At 38.2% G+C, this 25,653-nt stretch overlaps 1 protein-coding gene across 2 annotated transcripts; it reads left to right on the forward strand.

The window, feature by feature from the left end:
* The first annotated feature begins 10,114 nt into the window (after window positions 1-10,114).
* On the forward strand, window positions 10,115-20,616 carry LOC143884341 (uncharacterized). 2 transcript variants are annotated; one of them, XM_077387848.1, is made up of 9 exons: window positions 10,115-10,443; window positions 11,118-11,311; window positions 13,227-13,405; window positions 15,985-16,269; window positions 16,362-16,420; window positions 16,595-16,631; window positions 16,752-16,823; window positions 19,249-19,570; window positions 20,065-20,616. In XM_077387848.1, the coding sequence occupies exons 1-9, from the start codon at window positions 10,344-10,346 to the stop codon at window positions 20,446-20,448; spliced, it is 1,632 nt and encodes a 543-aa protein (XP_077243963.1). In that variant the 5' UTR covers window positions 10,115-10,343; the 3' UTR covers window positions 20,449-20,616. The 2 variants fall into 2 exon arrangements, with proteins under 2 accessions (XP_077243963.1, XP_077243964.1); XM_077387849.1 differs by lacking the exon at window positions 15,985-16,269 and having other exon boundaries at window positions 10,116-10,443.
* The last annotated feature ends 5,037 nt before the right edge of the window (window positions 20,617-25,653 follow it).

Here is a 25,653-nt window from a genome sequence, read left to right on the forward strand (position 1 = left end):
AAAATCTCTAGAATGGGGAGATCTCCTATCTAGCCATCTGATGACATAATAATGTTATATTTGTGTCGCAACAAGCCGGGGTCGTAGGGTATTTACATAGGGTACTTACGTAATGAGAATTGCTTAATCTCCTTGTTTGAGTGAAACTGGAGTATTGCTATTAGGTTTGTGATTTTATATATGGTTTCGACCATAAATCTTTAGAGGTATCATGTACTTTGTGTTAGAATTTCGAACCCAAATTATTCAATTTGATCTCAAAATTTTAGTAGGAAGATTCAAAATAAAGAATCTTCCTTTTTGTTTTTAAAATATGTTGTCTTTATGGTGCCTTAAGACTTGAACCTAGAAACAAATGTGATGTCTCCGGTGGTTGTTTTTTAGTCCCACATTGAAAAGTTGAAGAGACTTTAACCTCTTGCAAGAAATAATGTGGAGACAAAGGCTTGGGCCTTTCTTCAATGAGGAGTTCTAAAATCTTTTTTGAGAATTGTAATAGCTTTCGACAATTGGTTAAATAGGAAAAACAAGGTGAGTTTGTCTCATTATCAAAACATGATAGTGCAATTATCAGTAGAATTTTCCCAATTAGTCGTTAGTTTAAAAAATATAATCAAATTATCCAAAAATCACATTATTGTATAGTTGATAATCTATCAAATTTTATTTTATTTGTTTCTCATATAATGTATCTAAAGAGAAATTTGCATTTACAAGGCACTAAATGGCCACATTTCGTTATATAAAGTATTTAATAAGTATATATAGCGAGAGACTTATAAGGTTTTAAATAATCTTAGGGCTTGCACATGGCAACCCAAAGTTTCCCATTTATTTGATTTTCATTGATATTAGAGATTTTGGTGTTGCAAATGAAACCCCAATTTTCCAGTTAAATATCTGTATGTATATTAATTTAACTGTACTATAAGTAATGGAAAAATTAAATAAATTTCTCTAAAATCTTAAGGCTTCTCAGCCAAGCATTCAAGCATTTTAATGAGGAGATCTAAATTCTTGACTTCATTCTTTAAATATGTGCAATTCCCAAATTTTAGAACTTTTCAAGTTCCACAAGTATTTGCAGGGCAAATCATGCATTTTTTCTGGTGGTTTCACCCTCATTGGATGATTCTAGACCCTTGATCTAGCAAGATGAAAGAGATAATCCATTAAGATTTCATTAAGTTGTTTACTTTTGCAAACATAAATCTTGTGAATACAGACATCGGAGTTGTCGTTGCAAGCCCTATCTCCCTCTATCGCGGCCCTCAGCCCAAACCTTTGGGGAATACAGTACCTATCCCTAATGTCCCCCAGCCTGGACTCATCAAGGATGTTCTCCTCATAAAGAGCCTGGACGTTGTATTGAGGATTGGCGTCCATCCGGGCCCTAGCTACCACCTCAACGGCCCGGCCCGGGAGAAATGTTGTGGACGCCTCGGCGGCGTCACTACCAACACTCGCCTCTGCTCGGAGATAACTATCCGTGGGGGACGAGGTGACGTTCAGATCCAAAATCACCTCGCCCTCACTATCTACGACTTCTACACTAACACCGGGACTTGCCATATTTGGCCCAGGAGTCCTGGTCGGATTATTTTGGGTCCTCCCCGACAAACTAGACCATGAGCTACTGGAAGAGGACTTCCCTGAACCGGACTCCGAACCGGACTCAGAGCTAGAGTTACTATAGGACATGAGTGCAGGAAAAGAAACGAATAAAAGACGCACTCAAGAAGATTACCGGTCCCAAAAGAAAGCTCCCAATCCGCAGACGATCACAACCACGAGCTACCCGAGCCGAACAGGCAGAGCAAAAAAGCAGAAAGGAGAAAGTAAAAAGTAAAAAGTGAGAAATGAAGGGTGAAAACCCCCTTTTATAGGCCTTGGCTTAAGGCGGTTCACATTTATGAAAGGCACGCACTTAGAAGGCCCTTGTATGGTGCCACGTGTCTTTCATTAATGACAGACACACACTTCGAGGCAAGGGCGTGAGTAAATACGCGTGTATCTCCAAGGGGCTAAGGCGCATCCATAAGGTGCTCGTGTACGGAACAACTCTTAAAGCGATTAAGCCCGTCACAAAAATCTGTCCGGCCCAAGCCAGACATAATATGGTGCAATCGCTACGCGACAAAAAACTGTCCGGCCCAAGCCGGACAGAATATGGCGCACCACTACGCGACAAAAATCTGTCCGGCCCAAGCCGGATAAAATATGGCGTAACCGCTATGCGACAAAAATCTGTCCGGCCCAAGCCGGACAGAATATGGCGCAATCGCTACCCAACAAAAGTCTGTCCGGCCCAAGCCGGACAAAATATGGCGCAATCGCTACGCGACAAAAATCTGTCCGGCCCCAAGCCAGACAGAATATGGCGCAATCGCTAAACGACAAAAATCTGTCCGGCCCAAGCCGGACAGAATATGGCGCATCCGCTACGTGACAAAAATCTGTCCGACCCAAGCCGGACAAAATTTCGGGACTGATTTCTTGGCCGGACAGACAAAATTTCCGAACTGATTTCATGGCCGGACAGACAAAATTTCCGGACTGATTTCCTGGCCAGGCAGACAAAATTTCCGGACTGATTTCCTGGCCGGACAGACAAAATTTCCGGACTGATTTCCAGGCCGGACAGACAGATTTTCCGGACAGACTCCCCCCACTCAGGAACATAACTCATCACATTTCCTCAAATCACTACAATGACTTGGAGAACTGGGGGGCAACTGATGGGGTATGAAAAACAGCAGCCAATTAGCTGTCGACACGTGACCCCAGGATGGCCAACCACAAATCCAGCGTCGGCTCAAGGGTAGTCTGGTAATTACATAAGAGTAGGTAAACTTAAACCCGTAAGAGGCCGACACCTGTCCTGGGGTAGGTAATCCAACCACCCCAGATTTCCCTCTATAAATGGCCTTTCAGGGCTCAGACCGAAGGATATAATAACTTCTTCTCAACAAACACTCTTAAAAACTCGCTCTGCACTCCTGCTCGTACTGACTTGAGTGTCGAAGGGTCTGTCCGGAGTAACAACTCTGGGTTGGTCTTCTGACCTCGTTTGCTCTTGTGCAGGACTCAGCTCATTCACTTCGGTTCCGCAGGACTCAGCTCGTTCACTTCGGCTCCTCGGGTCCTCCAACTCAGCTTTTACGTCACTGCCGTATCTGTTACCGATTTTAGGCCTAACATTTACTTTTGCAAACATAAATCTTGTGAATACAATCTATGTTCGGCATTCGACCCGATTGGGTCACCTTGTCAAAGCCCATCGATAGAGATCTAGATGACAGAGCCCATGTGTACGTGCAGTGAGCCATGGTGTGCCGTGTGCGTTCATCAAGACCAGATTTGTCTAGCTAGTCAGTCTCGTTAAATAATAACATGTTTCTCTCACTTTAGAAATTTGTTCACATTTGCAACTTCTTATTACTAATTAATAACTTTTGTGCATAGAACGTGGTTAGCTTCTTCTTAAACTGGAAGAGAGGGAAAAAAAAGATTAGATTTTCGGACTCACTGTTCCTCTTTTTCAAACTATTTTGTTTACTCAATAAAAATTTACATAAACATCTTTATAACTTTACAGATCACGTATTAATCAAAGGGTTAGATCACTCAATCATTGATGCGACTCCTAACCAATCAGACCCGATCATCCCCACTATGTACAATGGGCCCCTAAGGAGGATTATGTCAGGACTGTGGACCCCAACCTACCTCCACTTGAATTTCATGTGCCCATAGAGAAACTATTCAAACCACTCACTCTCAAGTAATGGAGAAAGACCCTATAATAGCGGTAATCAAGGTGCTCTCCTTTTCATGGGAAAAAGGCAATCAAATACCCATGCTTTATTAACATGTTTTAACAATGATGATAGCACCGTAGCAACACAGAAAAAGAAGAAGAAAAGTGCTCTCTATCCTCTGTTTGAATCTCATTGAAGACTCCAAAGAAATCCACATATCCTCTCTTCTATTGTGTAGAAGGAGAGCACATTCCCAATTAAAAATAATAATATCACCATTTTGTCCCTTTTGGGGTAGGCATGCATATCTCCCATGTATGGATTTTCCTCACTTTTTTTCTCCGTGAGATGAAAGCACATGGACATGGGTGATAGAAAAAGAAAAAGAGGGATGTGATGACATCTCTGTTGTTTCTATTCCCTTACCTTTTTCTTATTTTATGCTTTTGATGGTGAAACTCCTCATTCTTTATACTTTTGATGGCAACTTTCTCAGATAATGACAAAGGTAGTAGAAAAATTGGGAGTGCCAATACCAATTCCGGTGGAAAAGTCCAGGTTTAGCAAACTTATGACTAACAAAGTTTTTTCATGCAACCAATCAAGTGGATGTAAATGGAAGATTGAAACAGTAATTGCCCCAAAATTCATATTCAATAGGAAAATGTTAGTTGATTGGACAATTAAGGCTGTTTGGAAATGGAAAATTTTTATTCGTAACTTTTTTCCATGGAAAATAAAATTTCCAGCATTTGATAAACTCATTTTTCATGGAATTGTTTTTCCCAAATTTGAAAAATGCCACTGTTTTCAGGGAAAATGCCAAACCTATCATTCATGATGGGCCTATTCCAAGCAGACAAGCACTAAAAAGATGCCATGTGCAGCAGAATGGGGGTACTCTACTCAGATGCCAAATTAGTCTAATCCACCATCTCCACCATTCATCTAGTGGGTCCACACAATGAGCTGGACAATCCATTCGGTGGGCCCAGCTACAGATGCGGTCATAGACTCATAGCTCACTTACTGCTCATTTTTTACCTTCGGACATGGACATGAACTACCATTTACATTATACTCATAGCCACGTATACTAAACGCGACTCTGTAGCACTTTTCACGGATAAATGCGCAGAATTCACTCTCAGAAAATGGTCGTCAAATGCGGCCTACAAGATTCGACCATATAATGTTTGTTACAGTTTGGCTCGTGATCCACTTATATTATTTTTTTGGTAGGGGCGAAAATGGGCCCAACAGTACACTACTAATTTGTCTAGGTCCTAGGCCTCCTTATATGAACCAATTATACTCGATGATTAGAAATCTAATCTTTCTAAACTAGCTTGGACTCGGGGTGCAACTCGGGTCGGGCTAGATCGGGTTGAGTTGAGGATTGTCAACCCTAACCGAACCTGCCTCTAAATCTCTCACCCTAACCCAACCCGTCTAACCCGAAATTGGGTCGGCTTGGTTCAGGTTCACCTTGGGCCAAACAAAAAAATACAATAACACAAAAATAATCAAGATAAAATTAGAGGACGGAGGTCGGGTTCGGGTCGCGTCATGTTGACAAGGCTTCAACCCTAACCCAACCTCAAATTAAAATCGGGTTGGCTTTTTCCAACCCAACCCAAGGAAGTGCCAGCCCAACCTGAGCCAAAATTGGGTTAAACTCTTCGGGTTCGGTTTGAGCCCGACCCAAGTCGCACCCCTAGCTTGGAAATGTCTAAAACTGGCCTAATCACACTGTGCATGAAAATTAGTCTATGCTCCTTGTCTTTCGTTACTCCTATTTTTTCATTTAAAATGGGTGTAAATTTTGATTTACGCCCATTTTACATCGGATGAAACAAAGCCTTATGGAAAAATCATTTCTGGCAAAAACAAATATTTCTTTTCAAAAGTAAGAACAAAATAGTATGATTACAATTAATTTAGATGGATATTAACATAAATTGAAGGTCCCTTTAGATAAAAATTGAACAGGGGTTCTTCAAGTTATCTTTATTGGTGTGTAAAAAAGTAAGTTTAGAAATTTTTGTCCTTTCCAAACTCTTACAGAAAATTCCTGAAATCCAAGCAGGGCTTAAAGAAAATAAAGCATAGCTATATTATGGGTTGTTTTTACTAAGGTTTTTGAGTGAAAATATTTTAGGTGCATGACTATCTACATAAGAAATGGGTTATCAAATCTCGGAAAATTTGATTTTCGCTGAAAAATTTTCAGGAACTTTTTTTAATGTAACCAATATGCCCGGTGTCCTAAAAAAATTTCAATAGTTAACCATTCCCAAGATAGATTATTTGAATCATCACAAAGGGTCTCCTATATGTACAATGAAGATGTTGTAGTACCTAATTTGGAGATCAAGTATGGTTCACTCCATTTTCAATATGATCGCTTTCGAGTTGAACCCACAATCTAATTAGATACAAAATTACATTAAAATTAAACACTATTATCATAACTTTGTGTTATATAATTTTCAATGTGTAATTGCTAGAAGTTGAGGTTAACTAGCTCTACAGTCAAGTTAATCATTTCGAAAAAACTTTTAAAATGAGCATCATTTTTGTTAAGGCTCTGTTCCTTGAATGTCAGATGGTTGAAAGTAGGGGTGCAAGTTTGGCCTTGTGAGCCCTGAGCCCGAACAGGGTCTGGGTTGGATTTTCCAACCCTGAGGGCGGATCAGGGTTCATTTTTTAGGCCCTGACTCAGGGTCGGGTCGGGTTTAGGGTTGATACCTCGGGTTAGCCCGGCCCGGCCCGACCCTGTTTTATATTATAGAATTGGACCATCTGTGCATATTTCTTTTGTTAATGTTTTCTATTACCTTGGATTAGGGCTGCAACTCGGGTCGGGCGGGTCGGGTTTTGGAGAACCCAACCCTATTCGAGAAATATCTCGGGTCGGGTTTTTTTTTGGAAAACCCACGATTCCCAAACCCGGCCCTACCCATGATAAATCTCGGGTCGAGTCGGGTCGGGTTTTTTCAGGTTGACGCAATTTTTTAAGGAAAATTCTTGTTTTGGCAAGGCAACTCAACTCATAGAAGGAGAAGTTACACTCACATTACACCTGAATCAAACAATGTTGTAATTACAATCAAACAATGCTGAATCAAACACTTGAATCAACTCAACTCATAGAAGCAGAAATTACACTCACATACAATAACAGTGGGTGCATGGGTTTTTACTTTTAACTTTTAACTAACAATAGAAAAAAATGTACATACTATAACTTATGTAACTCGGGTCGGGCCCCTTCAAACCCGGCTCGACCCGAGATTCATGCGGGCTTTTGAATGCTCAACCCGGCTCGACCCGAAACCCATGAAACCTGAACCCAACCCAGGCTATTTTCGGGTCGGGTCGATGCGGGTCGGGTAAAACCCGGCTCGAGTTGCAGCCCTACCTTGGATTGATGTTCCTTTAGATTATTATTATTAATTGTTTCTACTGGCCGCCATGTTGTTGAATTCATATTGTCTTATTTTGTTCCATTTCTTTGTTTATTGATCATTTTGTTCTATATGATATGTGGTTGCTTTATTTTTGCACTCTTAACAGGTATTTGCACTAGGGTCAATTAGGCCCTGCCCGGCCCAATCAGGGCCAATAGGGCGGGCCAGGGCCGCGCTGAGCCCTGCAGGGTGGGCATTGGGTTGAGGTTTTTTGGCCCTGACTTAGGGTCAGGGCCCAAATAATGGGATCCAGGGTTTGGCCAGGGTTTTGAAAAACCCGGCCCAACCCAACCCTGTTGCAGCCCTAGTTGAAAGGCCAATCTCCATATCCTAGGAGATTTGCAAAGGCTTGTAACGAGATTTTGGAGGGGTAGGAGGTTGTAGGCTCACCTATTATCATATTAGAAGGTCGACGAATGAAGCAACAGATCATCTTGCTCGAGCAGGAGTGGCAAGAGCGGAGTTAGAGTTTTTTGATTCCCTTCCCCAGTGAGGGTCATCTTGTTTGTGCAATCTTGTAAGTGTATCGCTGTTATTTGTTCTCTGTTTGTGATGTTTGTTTCATTGGTCCCATGACTGCGTTGGTCATGGCCTGTTTCTTAGTAATAAAATCTCACCCGTTCCAAAAAAAGAATGTCTTCAAGTCATTGATTATTGTAACATTCAATCTTGTGAATGAGATTTCTGTTTAGCGTTGGGCTGACTGGGCTGCCTTGTGGACATGGTTTAAATTCCGGTTTCGTTCCCAAGTTGCCCGAAACCGAAATTTTGGCCAAAATCCACTAATAGAAAAAAAAAAGAAAAAAAAAAAAGAGTAATATTTTATTATATCCGAAATGTCTGCCCAAATTACGGAAATATGGTAAACCTGAAATTTAGACCAAAATTTCCGAAATTTCGGATTCCGTGAAATTTTGGTTTCGGTTTCAACAAAATTTAAAACCATGCTTGTGGATGGCCAATCAGATTGATAGTCCCAATCACCAAGCAAATGTGCCATGTGTGCACTGACCCATGGCCATTCAGCCTTGCTAATTAATCAATCTCTAACCGATCATCAAGGAGTTGGTGGATTACCTAATCCACTACTCGGGTAGAGTACTATTCTTTTTCCCCTTCCAAGCTTTGTATATCCTCTTCTTTCTGTCCGATCACGTTCATACCACATGCCTCCCCTTATCAATGGGCTCTTGTGTCCTAACAAATCCATGCATGAATTGACATAAGAAAAAGGTTAAAAAGAGAGGCGCACTTGTCCCTCACGTACCACCATTTCGGTCATCCTTTTCTGAAAGCTAAAGATTCTGATACCTAACGTTGCGTTGCAGTTTCGCTCTCTACCCGCTTGACTTGTAGTTTGTTCCTTCTATAAACATGTACAAATTAAGAGATAAAAAGAACTTGATGAAAACGGTGGGACTTTGTATTGAAGTGAATCCCCATTTAGAAAGTCCAAATCACATTATCTTTTGGAGTGACAAGTGGGGTGTGTAATATCATATTATATCACTTTCATAAGTAACTATCCTCTAAAATTATATATGTTTGATGTAATTGACAGAAATATACACGCTTTTAAAAATTAGAGAAGTTTTATGGTTAGAATGGGCCACACCTATTTGAATGATCTAAACCGTCCATCCGTTTGCCCACACCGTAGATAGGTCATGTCCCAAAAATCTTATCCGTTGGATGATCTTAACCCTCCGATACATTTGATATAAAATGGACGGCTCCGGAAGTTTAAAAACTGAGGATGGAGAAACATTCACAAATCGATGGTTAGGATCATCTGATGGAGAATATTTTTAGGGAATGGCCTATCTACAGCGGAGGCTACGAAATGAATGGTTAAGATCATTCAAATAGGTGGACCTACCGTACAATTTTTAGAATATTTAGATTGATTGATAATTAATATAGATTGTTCACCTTGTGGACCCATCTTGGATTACACATAGCAAACTCTATTTAATCAAACAATCCTAACCATTCTAGGCATTGAACACAGTAGGCCATCTATTTGGATGATCTAAAACATTCGTTTGTAGGTCCCTGCCATAGATAGCCATTGCTCGAGAATTTTCTCCATAGGATGATCTTGACCCTCGGATATGGTTGGACTAAAATGGACAGCTCAGATAATTCGGAAAATGTTGGTATAGAAACCTTTCCAAAATTTATCTCTTCACGCCTTGACGGGGGGGAGAGAGAGAGAGAGAGAGAGAGAGATGTGTAGTGTAGTGGACTGCTCACTTCTTCGATTCTAATTAGGGGTGGCAATCCAACCGAAACCGAACCGAAAATTCGGTTTCAGTTTGGTAAAACCAAACCAATTCAAATTTCGAACCGAACCAAAACCGAACCGTTGCCCTGATTTCCAATGATAATGATGAGAAAGGGGAGGCGAAATTGGCCGAACCGAACCAAAAATTCTTTGGTTCGGTACAACCAAACCGATTCAAATTTCGGTTTAGTTCGGTTTAGGGGTCAAACCGAAACCGAACCGAACCCGAACCGTTGCCACCCCTCATTCTAATGCGTGTTTATATTGAAAGAGAGATGAGTCAGATGACTTATAAAAAGGAAAATAAAGAGTCTATTTCCCTTTATACTTTCCTTAACTACCTGGATTCGAACCCTAATTATCGCCAACACCCACTCTCTAACGACCATTATTAATTGAATAAATTGACTAAAACACCCTTAAAGAGATATCCTCCTTAACAACCCATTCCCATCTTATTTAGTTAAACTATCTTTGGCCTTTCTGAATTCTGATATACTCCGTAAATTTATCAAAATCCAGGAGTCGTCTTAAACAATTAAAAAATAAAAACAGAAACCGACAAAACATCTGTTCATTCCCGGACTTTTTTTCTCATCTCTTCTCCATGTGACCACCTGCCAAAAGCGCAGCTCTTATTTCCCGTCCTTTTCCCCCCTCCATATTGCCTATAAAATAAAACCCTAGGAACTCCAATCAGACAATGAAATGTAAGATAACACCAAAACCCTAAATCTCTTTCTTCTCTGAAAAAATCTCAGAGAATTCTTCAATGCATTCTCTTCATTTGCGGTCTCAGCTCTGAGATTTTCAGAGCCGCAAATGAAGCTTCTCATCTTTTTATTCTTCGCTCTTGCTTTTCTTCGTCAGATTTCGGCTGATTTTCCGATCCGGAGCAGAGTTTCTCAGAAATTTATACTCGGTACGTGAATTTTCCTTATAATCGAGATGATTTAATGTTCTTGTGAGATTTTCTTATGTGATTTCTCGGTTGCGTGCTCGATAATCTTTCCTTTCTGTAGTTTTTGATACTTAAGATCGATTAAACTAGTGGAAATCAGGTTTTCATTTGTTACATTCAGGAAAAAAGGGAACAGAGAAAGCTTATAATTTTTCTTTTATTTTTCTTATTTCTTGTCTGTTTTTTGTTACTAGATCTACCTTTAAATGCATCAAAATCTTGTTTTTTATGGAACTTTATGTGGTTCATGCTATGCAGATCCTGCATTCTTTTGTTTATTCTAATGTTGTTGATTGATCAGAGTAGTTGGATTCAGCATCTGAATTTTAATGCCTGGACGAATCTTTCGTTCTCTAGTAGTAAAATTGTATTCTCTGTTCCAATTTTTCTTTGATTTTTCTTAGATTTTTCCTGTTTTATGTCAGTAGATCCACCTTTAAATGCATCGGAATCTCGTTTTTTTAAGGAGCTTTATATGGTCTGTGTTATGAAGATCCTGCATTCTTGTGTTTATTATGCTGTTGTTGATTGATCAGAGTAGTTGGATTTAGCATCTGAATTTTAGTGCTTGAACGAATCCTTCGTTCTATAGTAGTTGAATTGTTTTCTTTTTTCTCCTTTTCTTTTTGCTTTAGGAGAGGAGAATTTGGCGCCATGGGCGACTGGTCTTTTGCGCTTTGCGCCAGCATCAGGGCCAGCGAATGCTGCAGCTCCTGATGCAAAATTTCCGCTCGTTTTGGCGGCAAAGCGGACAAACAGGCCAGATATACTTTGCAAATTCAGGCGTTATCGAGATGGTTGGGACATTACTAATAGGCATTACTGGGCTGTAAGTCTTTCTACATTTCAGCCGTTCTTTTGATTATCTGTTGAAATGTGATGGAGATGGTTCTGTTCTTTGGATCTTAATGCCGATAAGGTTTTGTTTTTATGTTTAGATTTGTGATTAGCAACTCTTATACAATATTATTTGTTGTTGGCCTTCTTAGTTTTTAATTTTTTTTGGAGATATCACAAATGGGTTTTTTTTTCTCTGCTGTTTATCCATTTTGTTGTTTCATTTGGCAAGATTAGCTTAGTTGAAGAAAAATACACCAAAAGAGCATAACACCCAATCGAAGCAGGCCTTTTATTCATAGCTAATTAGGTTATATGTATTACTTAGAAGTCAGCTTCAGGAAGTTTGGAGGCTCTTTTGGCTTTGCTATCTATCTGCTAAATGCATCCCCCAATATTTCAAGACTGCCAGCCTCTGTTAGTATTCCCTAGAAGAAAAATCAATCATTATCTGATATCTTTAAGATTTGTAAATTTTAATAGCTATTTGAAATTTTTTTTAAAAATCTTTCAAAAACAAAAAATAGCTATTTGAAATTTATTTTCAGGCTTTTATTCTGTCCAGGATAAAAAACGAATAATAAAAAGAAACTTTTGTCTGCATCTCCAGATAGTTAGTTCTTCAAGAAATCTACGATGGTAGAGATGACAGCTATGAAGCGATAGAAATGGAACCGTTACCTAGACAGGATGATGGAAACTGGCTTGAAACTGATGATATGAAAAATTCCATGCAATGGCCAATTCGCATATGACCTGAAAACTATTTGTCATAATTCTTCCTAATGGCATACAGTTGCATAATGACATGGCTGCATATTTTCCAAGTTCTGCTCAATGACAGATAAGAGAGAAATAATTAGCATTCATCCATTTCAAAAAAAGAAAAAAAATTAGCATTCAATACATGAAAAGAAAGCGAATATCTCTAGCAACATGTAAGAAAATGAATAGGTGTATGCAGTTAAACTTGAGAAAATGAAGCATTTTTTTTTTAATGGTAGAATAGGGTAATGTAGGAACCTGAGAAAATGGAGCATGTGACCTAAGGAATGAGATCATGGAAAAAAGAGAAGGAATGAAAAAGAAAAGTGTAATGCAGTTGGAACCTTTGGTGGTTGTTTACATGAAGATTTAGACATTTTGAGGCCCAGGATTTAACTGTTGTTCTTTTAGCATGAAAACAAGGATGTGTTGCTGAAGGACTCAATCCTCATGTTTTAGTATACAATTGCCCGAAGTTTGATAAATTACAAGACATAAGAAAGAAATGCCCGTGGAAATACTAATTTTTTCATGATAAATAGTGTAGACTACTCATCGGTGATATGCTCGTCTTTTCTTTTTGTTTTCAAATGTATGTAATTGAATTGTTTGATGTGCATAGCTTAATATGGGGAAGGGTGCAACGGTGCGACAAAGTATAGGACTATATATATATATATATATATATATATATATATATATATAGGGAAATGATATCTGCGCCAAGGTGTTTCAATAAACAAGCGCTCCACTTGTTTGTCGTGTAGTATTTAAAGGGATTTCAGAGGATATTACGGTTCTCAAAAAGCTCTTTAAACCCTTTAAATACTACATGACAAACAAGTGGAGCGCATGTTTATCGAAACACTTGGCGCAGATATCATTTCCCTATATATATATATCTGTGTTTTATTTGATAATGGCACTCTTGACTTTATTTTACAGTTTTTTCGTGCTGCTGTTTAGGCTTTTAGAGGATTGCAACAGCCTGTAACAATCAATTAGCAAGGTGTAAAACAATGAGAAGAGTGCCATATTAAAACAAATGTGGATATTCTTCCTTTCTTCCTTTGTGTGTGTATGTGTTCATATATATACATATGCCTGGTATTATTTCAGTGGTTTGACTATTGTCTCTACAGTCTGTTGGATTTACAGGTGCAGTTGGATTCATTCTTGCATCCCTATGGTTCGTGTCTTTCGGATTTGTGTTAGCAGTGCATCGTTGCTGCAGATGGGGGATAAGCTTACAAAAGAAAAGCACACGCCGTTCACTTCGAATTTGTCTTTCGCTGCTACTTGTCTTCACATGTGCTGCAGCGTATTTCTCTTACCTTTTAGACCAGTTGATTTTATCTTTGAAGGGTTTTCCACAGTTCTTATAATTTTTATTAAGAGTTTGTTGTTTTAAGATACATTCCCTTTCTACTGCCCTTTGGATTTTAATGTATTTGTTAACGGTCATTGTTGTACATCTATGCCAAATTTATGGAACATGTGAATTCAATGTGAGTTGATGTGGATTATAACATATTATATTGAATTAATTATATGGCTTTCATACACATATGTGTTCATAAATATAACAGCATAAATCTAATTAATTACATTCAGTGCATTGGTCATGTTTATGTGACATCAACATGAAAGGCTGGGCATTTTCAACACTGCAAACACAAATGTCATCATTATGAATAATGGAGGGCAGAATCTTAACATTTTCAACAAGGCTGTGACACTTCATTTCTTTTTGCTGTGTAATCTTTGCTTTTCAACAAAAAAGTCATCATTATGAATAATGCATGCTTGGAGTTAGTAGAATTTTTATACTCATCTTCATTAAACATACAATGGAGGGCAAAATCTTAACCGTCATTTAATGTTCATTCTTGGGGATAGAAGTGTTCCCTTCAAAGATATGCACTGAGGTAAAAGGTGAGTGTAGGATTTTCTCTGTTCTGTCTTTCAACATTACTGTCTCTCAAGCCATTTTCCAGCCCACCATCACCAACTTGTTACTTCTCTCTTAGGCTTCTGGCTTTTGCATGTTCAATGCCAAGGAATAAATGTCCATTGCCAACCATCTATTGAGAGGAGGATTTCCTCATCGTGACTTCCACCCATTGTGGATTGGTTGAGAAAACTGTCTCATTTGATTGAGTGCTCATCTCACTCGGGTTGATTGAATGCTTACTCAGTTTTTTTCTGCAGCTTAAAGCTTTTGTGAATAATAATCGAGATTGCCTGGTGGCAATGAGGCATCTAGGTCACCTTGGGTTATCTTTTTTGTTGCTATGCTATTCTGGCTTGAGAGGACCCTAGTTTGTCTCATATTTCTTATGGTCTTCACTTTAGCACTTTTCTAATCTCCCTCTCAAGATGGAATGATCCCGTCCCTCCTACAACAAGCTGGACACAATTCTGTGGGGATTCTTGGCTGGTCTGATGATGCCTAGTTTTATGTGAGTAGCATATGTAGTCGTCGTAGCTTGCTAGCTTTGCTGCTGTCTTTTGTTATTACAAAGGAGTAATGTTGCTATCAGCTGGTGCTCTACTGAGTGGTAGTGATTCGATGATTTCTGAGAGTAAAGTCCTTTGTGATGGCTTATTATACTTCCGGTCTGTGATGGAATGCTCAAGAGAATCTCTTCCGAATCTGCTTTCAAGCATCTGTACTATCATGTCCAATTTGAGCCCAAGGTGTCTTAGTTCAAGGAATTACCAAGCTTTCAGTTTTTGGTAAAGCTCTTCGTAGTCTATTTTGAAGCATTGACCCTGTTGGGCTCAAGTTGAGCATTGGCATACAAACCTTCCCTTCAGTTTCTCAAAAAAAAAGAAAAAGAAAAGGTTGACCATTGGATGAGTTCCAATTTGGTCACAACTTTTGAACATTAGTATAGTTCCTTGAGTTGCAGAAGCTAGTTTGTATTAGAACTAACAACCAGTCAGAAATATTTGTCTTGAGAATTTCTTGGAGAGGGTGCATCTCAGGATATTTGATTTTTCTTTTTGCAGTTTTTGGGTTTGTATCGGGAAAAACTGGAAAAAAATAAAATTAGGACAACAAATAAAATTGTGAATTTATCGTATTATTTTTGAGATATTTTCAGAATAAAAAACAAATAAGGGGAAATGATATCAGCATGACCATGTTTTAATAATTGCACGAACTCAACTAGTGTTTTCTTTTCTAATTGGTTTGTAAGAGCTTTTTGTGAACTACCTTTCAAAAAAAAAGAGAGCTTTTTGCAAACTGTTATAAACTGTTATAATCTTTGACAGCTCTTTAAATAATAAAAGACAAGATGGGTTAGTGCAATTATTAAAACATGGTTGTCCTGGTATCATTTCCCAAAATAAAATATGAAAATATTTTGATATTTTTCAAATTCTCGTGATGATTTTTGGATTTTTGTCATTTTATCAAAGGATCACAAAATATCATGATTTTTTCAAAAATATCAGAGATATCTGTGACTTTGCTGACAACTGAAATAAAACAACTGTTATTGGAACAAACAATTTTGAAATAGTCAATTTTGCGGCGAGGTCTATATAGCATCAACCAAACTAAAGATAAGTAATTGAGCTCTTGGTAGCTTTTAAAAACTGTTAAGTCAGGTTATCATTTCTCTTTTACGCCTTAGACGGTAATTCAATCATTATGTTATCCATTGTAATTTACAGTTTTTGATACAAATTTGAATTATAATTGTATTTTATTCGGATGTTGAAATCTTATTGATAATTTAAGTGGAACATTAGCAAACTTCCATCGATGTCCTATTTCAGCAATGTTTCCTAGCAGTTTTATGATGAGATAATAGTTAGTTAATGGTACTTTGAGTGTTTTTTTTTTTGGCATAGTTTTTGCTCACACAATTATATTTTTTCCCACAGGATTGGCTGTATTCTTCTTTCTGTAGGGCAGGATGAATTTCATGACGAGTTGTTACATACTTTGAGTTTTGTTGTAAACCAATCAGATTTCACTGTTGAGATCCTTAGAAATGTTACAGAATTTCTGTCAGTCGCCAAGACTATTAATGTAGACCAGGTTCTCCTTCCATCAGACATCAAGAGTGAGATTGACAAGTTGAATGTTGATTTAATTAGTGCAGCAAACACATTAACAGAGAAAACAAGTGAAAATTCTCTCAAAATAAGAAAAGCTCTAAATGCTGTGTATGATTTCATATCCTTGGTTATATTATCTATTTACATTTAAGTCGCTATTTCCAATTCTATAGATCACTCTTTTGTATTTTTTGTTGCAGGCAATGTGCATTGATTGTGGTAGCAGCAGTGATGCTTGTGCTAGCCCTACTTGGTCTTTGTATGTATTATCCACTTTGCTTTGAAAATCATAAACTTCATGTATTTATATTCTAGTTATTCTTAATTTTGGCACTACTCCATCTCTGTCCATACACATGTATGGTTTTTTCATCAACTTCAACATTTGCCCTTTTGCATCTTTGCCTAAATTTATTGGCTTATTTTTCTGCAGTATTTTCTATCCTTGCGCACCAACATGCTATTTACATGTAAGTTAAGTTTTTTATTTAAGGGTGTAAATTTCCTAATTAGAACATATACTGATTGATTAAGTGCAGCATGCTATTGTGTTTTTCCTTCTTCTTAATGCTGCTATTATATCATCTCAGATTTATCTTCAGCGGATGGCTACTTGTGGCAATTACATTCATTCTTTGTGGAGTTTTTGTAATCGTTAACAAGTAAGTACCTGGTTTAAACATTGCAGTATCATAATCCCTTGTTTCACAATAAACATGAATTTATGAGAAGAGAGTCTTTCACCCAACCATTCAAAAAAAAAAAAAGTCTTTCACCCAACTTATTACCATTTTGTTACTAAGTTGTCCCTATGCATTCCTGAAAATGATACCGATCAGTAATTTAAATGTTGGTTTGAACACCTGTCTTTGTAATTATAGAATGACCTGATTGATTATTTGAGGAATTAGACTACAGTTATATATTTGGGAATGTCCATTCACTCCTAATTATACTTAGTGTATTTATGTACCTTTTGATCTGCATCAATAAATGCACTGACCTTCCAAATTGGTTGAATGTACTCTATCTGTTATTTTATATCATATACTTCTTTTAGGAGCGTATTGGATACTGCATACTCTATGAACCTGGTTCTTCTTTTCATGACAACAAAGAGAGTGTTAGCTTCATGTAAGAAACAAAAGGAGTCTTAGGTCTCTGGGCGCATTTCTTTCTAGTCATGCTGGCATAATTCATGAAATGATTTTATATGAGTGGGTGAAAATGCAAAGAATTACACCTTTCAATTTGAACTATTGGACGTTAATCCATAGAACTCCGTTTTGAGAATAAAGAGTAACAAACATATGCATGTATGTTTCTGTACATGCACCTGCTTGTATGGGTGCATATACATATAGATATATTTGACTTTTGCCACACGCTCTTGTGATAGAAAAGCTCTTGGCATTGGCTTGCATTCTCACCTAACCAAGTGGGGATAGTGGTTTTGGTTGTCGAATATGGTACCATGAAGATGTGGATTGGTACCGGATCCTAGTTCATCTATTTTTTCGATTTTAACCATTGAATTAGAGTCAAAACCTTTATTTGAGAAGGTTCTTGCCGTGGTGCTGTTAATCGGCGTCAAAAGGTATTGTGCCTTACCATTGACCGAAAAGCTTTAAGTAAATAGAATTTTACAAATAATTCATAAGAAATAATTTCTAGGTCCGAGGCCTCCTCGTCGTGGATGCTCGCTTCACCTGTTTAGCCAGTGAGCATTATAAGACTTTTGTTTGAGCTACTTTACCATTGACGAGACTAGAAATAGCTCTTAGAGAATTATGGGAAAAAAATTCTAAGATCACTAAATCTTTATTATCAAAATTCAGCATCAATGGGTTTGGGCCTGTAGCTCATTGGTCGAGGCTTTGTTTCTCAACCTTGAGGTCACAGGTTCGATCCCAACTTACCGACCAAAAAAAAAAATCCATCATCAACTTCAGAATCTTCTAGCTCTTATGTTAAGACCATGTCGATCATATAAAATGGAAATATATATTTCATTATTATTGAAAATAATTTTCAAAACTAAAAATGCCTACAGTATCCGTTAATGACATATTCTACAAGTTATTTTAGACTAAGATTAGACTACTATGTAAAGACAATAGAAAGAAGTATTTCTCTTGTGTCTATGCAAATATAGTTCTAAAGAAAACAATTAAAAATAAAAAATAAGTACAACTGCATAGATATGGAATTAATACAAGTTTCGGTCAAATCATTCACTAGAAAAGGATTAAATTCGTTTAACCTAATATGCCTGCGAGATTGTTTTTTTTTTTAAGGATATGTCTGCAGGATTGTAGATATCTAAAATTTTCAAACTCTAGAATCTAGTTAAGTGAAGGACCAGTCATTCTTCATTGCCTTTCTCGACTATTTGATCTCTCTAATAGATCTAGGAATTCTAAAGATTTTAACTTCAAACCTTCATTTTGATATGAGATGGAACCATTTAATGAGAATATTACTTTGACTACTACGGTAGATGACAGCTATAAACGTATTTTAAAAACTAAATCATTCATTTAGATTTAGAGGATTTGGGGTTTTGAGGGCTAGGTTTTGGAGAACTTGTATTTTCACGGTCACTCTACAATCAATCTTAAGAATCGAAATCTGACACATTTGGGTGATTATGTCATCAAGATCTACTGTGTATATATGAAGTTTGTAGTGCATGAGCACAGATTGCAATGTGGAGTGGAAGCCCCACTGTTCTTACAATTAGGCTAATACAATTCTAGCTTTTAAATTTTAATCGTTTCTTCTATTTCCCTCGAAATCTTGCTACTTTCTGAGATTGCTAAATTTGAGAATCAGAAAATTTGGGAGGCTTACGCCTTGAGGATGCTTGGTTTTCAGTCTGCCCTTAGGAACATGCAATCCCTTAATGTAATGGGAGAGAATATTTTGCAATATTTAACAGCTTGATCATTTTCATTTTCATTTTCATTTTCATCTTCTTTTGACGAGGCCTTTAGGAGGTTATTTTCTTCGTATTAGTTATTGCGTCTTTCGTATAGAACAAATAGAGATTACTTTGTAATAAATACTGAGTCCTGTTTCTCTCAGTGCTATTTCGGATACTTGTATGGCCATGGAAGAATATGTAGAAAATCCTCAAGCAGAGACAGCTCTCAGCAACATCCTCCCATGCGTGGACGAATGGACCACAAATCAAACCCTGTATCAGAGTAAAGAAGTCATCCACCAGCTTGTAAATGTCGTCAACACAGCAATATACACCATCGCAAACCCAAACCCTCCAGAGGGGACTCCATATTACTACAACCAATCCGGTCCTCTGATCCCACCTCTCTGTTCCCCACTCGATTCCCAGCTGCAAAATCGGCAATGCAGACCTGAAGAGGTGTCTTTTGCCAATGCATCCATGGTAAGTTCAAAATTCTTGCAAAAAATTGTAGGAAACTTTCATATTCTTCTTTGGGAAAGAAATAGACATAAAGAGGCTTGACATCTACAATGTGGAGCTCTCTAAATTGCCTACATTTTGGCCATGTTTGGCAACCATAGATTTTCCTTCTTTTTTTCATGGAATACTGGCTTACCAAGTGTTGAGAGAGAGGTACGGAGAGGAGAGGAAGAGAACTGAGAGGGCATGAGTGAGAAGATGCAGAGTGGCTCAAAAAGTACGGAAAAGAAAAACTCTATTTTTAGCAGAGTTTTTCTTTTCTCTGTTCTCAGTCCCTTCTCACCCTCACTCACTCATGCCCTCTCAACTTTCTCCTCCCTCCCCAACCCTCTTTGCCCATCTCCCACTACTTGATAAGCCGATATTCCATGAAAAAAAAAAAACTTTCACGGCTGCTAAACATGACCATTTATATCCATTAACTTCAATTAAATATTTCCTTATTTTGATTTCAGGTGTGGCAAAACTACACATGCGAAGTTTCAGAATCCGGCCTCTGTGTTAGCCCTGGGAGGGTAACCCCCGAGCTATACATGCAGTTGGTGGCCGCTGTAAATGTGAGTTACACTCTTGATCATTACGCCCCACTGTTACTCAATCTACAGGACTGTCATTTTGTCAGAGAAACGTTCACCACCATCACCACCGTGTACTGTCCTCATCTAGAGCACTACCTCGGGATGCTTAACGCAGGATTAGCGCTAATCTCTGTGGGGGTCATGCTCTGCCTGGTTTTGTGGATACTATATGCAAACCGCCCCCGAAGGGAGGAGGTGTTTGCGAGGCTATCTGTTGTAAAGGATGCAGATAGTAACGAAGGAAATCTTGGTAGTATATAGAGTTCTGTGTTAGTAGAAGGCTAAGGTTTAGATTTAAGTAAAGGGGAAACCCAGGTGGGGCGAAGCACCATTTTGGGGTTGTTAACCTCTGATTTCATGTATATTGATAGTTGTTTTCTGCAAAGCATTGGCCGTTGGGTCTTTCAAATAGTTGCCCCTTTTTGGCTTCTTTTATTTTTTGGGGCTTAAAGGTTCAAGGAGGCCAACGGAACAAATGAAGGGTGAGTTTGGGCTGTGATAGGTATCTGATAACTTTGATTATGAGTTGGGATTTGAGTTTGGGGTGAAATATTAGAGTCGAAAGAGAAGGGGCTTTCCCCATTAGTCTAAATTTGGCCGGGGCAACTTTTACCTCTTGCATTTTGATAGCCGATTTTGAGTCCAAAAATGATTATTGAACTCAAATTAAATATTAGAGAGGAGAAAGAGAAGGGGCTTCCCCATTGGTCTTAATTTAGCCGAATTTTGCAGAGCAACTTTACCTCTTGTTGTGGATTTTGAAAGGGCAGTCATAAATCGACTCCCAAATATCTTAAATCGACCCCATGTGTCTTTCTCTCTCCTCTGGGTTACAGAGAGAAAGAGGAGAGAGATAGACACATGGGTGGTCGATTTATCACTCCCCTTTTGAAAACCAATTTTGAGTCCAATAATGATATATGGAACTCAAATCAAGGGCATGTTTGGCTAGCATGATCTTTTTTTACTTACTGGAATGTTAGCCTACCCAATCGTGAGAAGGGAGGGTGAGGGATAGACAAGAGAGGGTCTGAGTGAGGAGAGGGTAAGAAAAGGCTGTGTGTTTGAATGCTTTAGCATTCCTTAGAGAAGTAAAGTCAATGGAAGGGGGCAGGATTTTGGATGTGTCAAATTTAGAGAATTTCACTAATCTCGAATGCAATTACAGTAATCAAAGGGTGCTTATATGAAGCACTAACATGATAACTGATAAGCATAGAACGGAAATCAAGATAATTATGGAAGAATTAAATCTACTTTCCTAATCTTTCTTGCTTGCCTCTTCTAATCCACTTTCCTAGTTTATCTAGTCTCCTCGTTTAGCCAACTTATCCAGTCTACCTCCAAGATGATCCAAAGGTGAGATCTTAACCCAATCCAACCGTTGGATCCCACATATTCTAATAAGATGTCATGTAAACCTTGGGAAAACCATGAGCTTTATTGTGTTTGGATAAAGTTAACAAGGAGAGAGAGAGAGAGAGAGAGAGAGAGAGAGAGAGGGGATTAACTATGAATTCTTATCTTTTCTGAGATATTTCATATGGAAAAAGAAGTGACACCATGCACTAGACAAGCAATTATTACACCTTTTCTTGGCTAGTAATTTTAAGGGTTTGGGTGTTACTTTGGCAAACAAACACAGGAGTTATCCAAAAAAATGCATTTTTTACTTGAAGATTGCTTGAGGATCTCTTGCATGTGGCATCCAAAAAGACCCAAAAAGGAAACAAGAAACTGTACCCAAAATATGATTGATTTTTACCTTGTTTTTTAGTCACTTCTCACCGTCTGCTCATTTGTGCCATCTCGTCTCTCTTTCTCCCACCCTTCTGTTGAATCTGGATTTTAGGGATTTCTATAACCATTTTTATTGTTGCAGCTACGTAGATTCGGGATAGTGAATAAGCTAGATTTGTTGCTGGCTGTTATTGATTGTGTTTATCTCTTGTTATTGGTTGGATGGGAGAGTCCTAGCTGTTTAGGACTTGTAGTATAATATTTAGCCTTAATCTTTTATGAAATATGATAAGTATTTTGGCCTAATTTTCGTGCTTTGTACGAGGGACTGGTTTCCCAAACGAACCATATTTTCTTCTTCCTTGCTTTATCTTGCAGGCACCTATCAACTAGTATCAAAGCTGGTTGATCTTGGCATGACAAAAATGAGTCAACTCAAGAACAAATCAGCCATGGAAGAGTGAGTGGAGAAGTTAGAAGAGACCGTTAACATTCTGGCAGAGATGTTTTCCAAGTTTATGGAAAGTCAAAACCAGAAATCTATTGAAGATGAGGTTTCCTGTGGTAAGGCTACCTCTTCCAACATGGAATTAGGAGGAAATGACGCTTCAAAGTCTGCAACAATGGGAGGATCTGTCCAAACGAGGTTCACAAGACTCGAGTTTCCTCGCTTTGATGGTTTAGAAGATCCTACCGGATGGGTATATCACGCAGAACAGTTCTTTCGCTTCCATCAAACTGCAGAAGATATGAAGGTACCACTTTCATCGTTTTATTTAAAGAGTGAAGCGCTACAATGGTTCCAATGGTACGAAAAAGTTCACAAAAATATGGAGTGGAATGACTTGAAGATAGCTTTATGTGTTCGATTTGGGCTTACTGAGTTTGATGATTTCGACTCAGTCCTTAGTAAGCTGCGACAGACAAGTACGGTTAGAGAATATCAGAAGGAGTTTGAAAATTTGTCAAATATGGTGGAAGGATGGACTGAGAAGGCCCTAATTGGGACTTTTGTGGGAGGTCTCAAAGATAAGTTGGCGGGAGAAGTTCAAGTCTTCCGTCCAAAGACATTGAATGATGCGGATGATGGAAGAGAAAATCCAACATAGCCAGATATTTCAAAAGGGTACAATGATTGAGCATGAGTACCCAACATCATATCCGAAGGTTCCTCAAAGGCTTACATTAGGCGAGATGAAGGAGAGACGTTCTAAAGGGTTGTGCTACAACTATGACGAGCGATTTGTTCCTGGTCACAAATGCAAGTTTCCTCAATTCCAGTTAATTCAAGTTCTTGACAGGGATAAGGAAGAAGAAGACGAAGAAAATCAACCGCCTTGAGGACAAGGCAATTTTCAAGGGGAAGGGAATGTTGAATCCCTGAATTTTAGAGATTTCTATAACCATTTTTATTGCTACAGCTACTTAGATTATGGATAGTGAATAAGCTAGATTTGTTGCTGGCTGTTATTGATTGTGTTATCTCTTGTTATTGGTTGGATGGGAGAGTCCTAGCTGTTTAGGACTTGTAGTAGAGTATTTAGCCTTAATCTTTTATGAAATATGATAAGTATTTTGGCCTAATTTTCATGCTTTGTACGAGGGACTGGTTTCCCAAACGAACCATATTTTCTTCTTCCTTACTTTATCTTGCAGGTACCTATCACCTTCCCAACCCTCTCTCACAGCTTGAGAAACTAATTTATCATGAAAAAAAATTCATGGTTGCTAGGCATGGCCTAAACGAACAAGGCCTTAATATTCCTTCGGTCGATCCTTTTGGGGTGCAAGACATTGAGAGAGAAAAGTACAAAATATGATGAGGGCCTCGTCACTCTTACGAGTAGGTACTTCGATCTGCTTCCTAAAACTTACATTTGTATTTATTTTAAAACCAGTTTTCATCCGATTTGCTTTTTCCAAGGCTTTTCTTCATCATAGGAATAAAATAATCACGATTAGAGCAGATGTTTATCAGCTTAAGATTCTCCTTTCACTCTTAAACTTTGATTTTGTCTTTGAAAATACATCGTTTAGCTATAATTAACGTATGTTGCTCGTTTCAACATTTAGTTAAATCCTAAACTATTTAGTCAAGTTAGAAATTGATGCTTTTCTCCTTAGGATCTAAAGCATAGATATAAAGAGATCACCTCCGGGCACCAAAGGCAACAAAATTTGACAAGAGAAGTAGTTTTCGGTAAAAATGGAAGTTCGACTAAAAGAATTAGTCCTCCTTTCTCTCTTACTGATGCATACCCCGGTCTAGAATCCTCCTGATGGAGGGATGTTTTTTTCTTGTTCTATGATATCCTTTGATTAATGGAAAGTTCATCACATGTGCCTTCATGGGATTCAATCGAGAATACCATTTTATTACATTTATACAATAACTCTTTTATATTCAAAAGGTATTGAGATTATGCATCCTAGTAGAGATAGAGCATCACTAGAACGAGATTCGTATCTCAGAGAGCCAGACAACGAACCTGTCTTGGAATGTGCACTTGGTTGCTACATACTCAAACATGGGTCTTGGACTATAATTCAAGGGGAGTGATAGATCCGCTCCTTTTTTTACTTGGGACAGCCCCTCTAGTGTATTCATGACTACTCTTTCAGTAGAGTAGAGGAGGGTTGTTCCAAGTAAAAAAAAAAAGAGGGGAGAATATATCATTTCCCTAACTCAAGTAATAACCCTTCTTTCATTGGATCATGCTTATCTGGCCAGGTTGGAATGAAAATATGCAACCTTCGAGGCTTATAGGCCAGTTCAAGGTCATTTTGACCGTTTCATCTTTCTCATCTACTACTATAAGCCGGGAGGAAAAGCCCAGGCTTTTCTGAATTTTCTGAAAAATCCGTGGAATTTACACCTCAACTAAAAGAGAGAAATGCCTCATATGCCCTCAAATCCCCACGCCTCTAAGTTTTAAATACCTCTTGTGCCCTCAAATCCCAAGCCTCCCCCTATCTCTCTTAAAACGTCAGCGATATTTTACTGAGATATTTTACTGTCTAATAAGTCTCTCTCTAACCCATCAAAAAAAGTCTCTCTCGCTCGCTCTCTCCCGCCAACCGGCACGTGACCTATCAGAGAAAAAAAAATGTCATTTTTGACTGGTTTAGACTTGAGACCTGTCAAGAAGGTTGATTTTTGAACCATGTCAAGTGGGCCACATCAAGAAGCGTTACCATTTTGTCAAAGATTTTCAATAAAAAATTAAAAGAGTGATTTTGAGTGTTGAGGCAAGGATAGAACTCCATATTTAAGGCTCGTGCTTATAAAAATAGGGAGGCTTTTAATTCATAACGTAAAGGGGAAGGAGTGGAAGGGGGGATGCATTCTATTCAATGAAGTGAACGTGATTTGTTTGACTAGGAATCCTTTCTCTCTCAAATATATGGAAAATAAAGAACTTCACTCGACCCTTTTTCTCCATTTAGTAGTTGGCTTTTGTTCCTTTTTAGAGCTTTTGTTCAAAGGTCAAATTGTGTATAAAATGTGGTGCCTATCTTAGCCCCTATGTGAGGTGACATGAGACATTGGGTTATTATGTGGTTGCTCTTCCCTCTTTTGAACCATAAAGGTACGAATTCTAAACAACTTGAAAGTTATGCACTTAGTAGGTGGGGCGTGAGGTCAATCGGTGGTTGAAGTTATAGAGACTCTTCACTCCATAGTTTAAAATAGTGATTCAAAATGCAAATGCAGGTCGAGACGTG

The sequence above is a fragment of the Tasmannia lanceolata genome, unplaced genomic scaffold (assembly GCF_043159265.1).
Source record: "Tasmannia lanceolata isolate RefF3 unplaced genomic scaffold, GAP_Taslan_0.1 ptg000008l, whole genome shotgun sequence".
In the NCBI taxonomy this organism is placed as follows: Eukaryota; Viridiplantae; Streptophyta; class Magnoliopsida; order Canellales; family Winteraceae; genus Tasmannia; species Tasmannia lanceolata.

What these genes read in the sequence shown, in the direction of transcription:
- LOC143884341 (XM_077387848.1), top strand. Translation starts at nt 10,344, where the DNA reads ATGAAGCTTCTCATCTTTTTATTCTTCGCTCTTGCTTTTCTTCGTCAG. An exon ending in GCTAGCCCTACTTGGTCTTT is followed by an intron (nt 16,421 to 16,594) that starts GTATGTATTATC and finishes ATTTTTCTGCAG; the next exon opens with TATTTTCTATCCTTGCGCAC. An exon ending in GTTTTTGTAATCGTTAACAA is followed by an intron (nt 16,824 to 19,248) that starts GTAAGTACCTGG and finishes TGTTTCTCTCAG; the next exon opens with TGCTATTTCGGATACTTGTA.